Source organism: Hyalella azteca, unplaced genomic scaffold (genome assembly GCF_000764305.2).
Source record: "Hyalella azteca isolate HAZT.00-mixed unplaced genomic scaffold, Hazt_2.0.2 contig17807, whole genome shotgun sequence".
In the NCBI taxonomy this organism is placed as follows: domain Eukaryota; kingdom Metazoa; phylum Arthropoda; class Malacostraca; order Amphipoda; family Hyalellidae; genus Hyalella; species Hyalella azteca.
This window is the reverse complement of record NW_025947577.1, coordinates 257790-258755: the sequence shown is the minus strand read 5'-3', so window position 1 is coordinate 258755 and position 966 is coordinate 257790. Positions and strand designations below refer to the sequence as shown.

Below are 966 nucleotides of genomic sequence, written 5' to 3'. Positions count from 1 at the left end.
TTATATTCAACTTCCCAAATGGATGAGGTATAATTTGCCTATCGTTTGAAGCACAACGTATATGTTTTCTTTGTATATGTTTGAAGCCTAGCATATGTTTTCTTCATTTTCCATTAGTAAAACGTGGTAAATGTGTAACAAAAGGCAAAATTTTGACAAGGAAATAAATCTAAGTCTCTACAGAGTAGAGACTTAGTCTTACAGACTTAATAGAGACTTAATATAAGTTGTTTGTTATTGAATAAAACAGGACGTAGCAGAGAAAGTTACCCGGGGGCCAATGTACCGTGGCTCCGATCTGCTCAACTCGGTGCTGTACGCGCTGTGTCATGGCGGTAGTCCCTTCAGAGGGCTATGTGTCTTCATATCTAATGTTATGTTGGGAGGCAGGAATGATGGATATTATGGCCAGGTATTTATTTATTTAAAACAGTGCGCAATAGTTAATAAACACGATTTGTAGCCTGAACATATCGGTTTGTTGTGGTAGGGGACTTGACCCTAATATACTATTACCCTCTAGACCCTCTCAACCGTTCTTTTTTCACATTATATTCATACAACTATTGCCGTCCCTTAATATTATTATAATTAAAAGATTTCTGAACCATCAGAATGGATTCCCGTTCGTGTACTCAAGCCTTTTTTCGGGAATGTCTGTCCGGGCCGTGGCGCATCTCGCACAGCAAACCTTTGCTCGTAAGTATTATACTTTATCTAGAGAAATCAAGTATATTACACAATTTCAAAGTTAGTTACTGTGTTTTATGACAGTATTGTGAATAATTAACGGTTATGTAAATAAAATATCCTACATACGCATCATGTGGAAATTTTACCACGAACTGAAATTTCATTTCAAGTGGTGATATGTTATGGCATGGCAGTGTGAGCATTGAATTAGAAACATTGAATTAAATCAAAAAATATTTAAATTTATTTGATTTACATGAAATAATTTGAATA

At 35.3% G+C, this 966-nt stretch overlaps 1 protein-coding gene across 1 annotated transcript in view; it reads left to right on the top strand.

Moving 5' to 3' along the window:
- Nucleotides 1-252: 252 nt before the first annotated feature.
- LOC108676942 (gastric triacylglycerol lipase) overlaps nt 253-966 on the top strand; it is a gene marked incomplete in the record, with an annotated part of 6704 nt that continues 5990 nt past the window's right edge. The window contains 2 exon segments of the mRNA XM_018165102.2: nt 253-412; nt 615-699. Coding sequence (XP_018020591.1) covers nt 281-412; nt 615-699 — 217 coding nt within the window.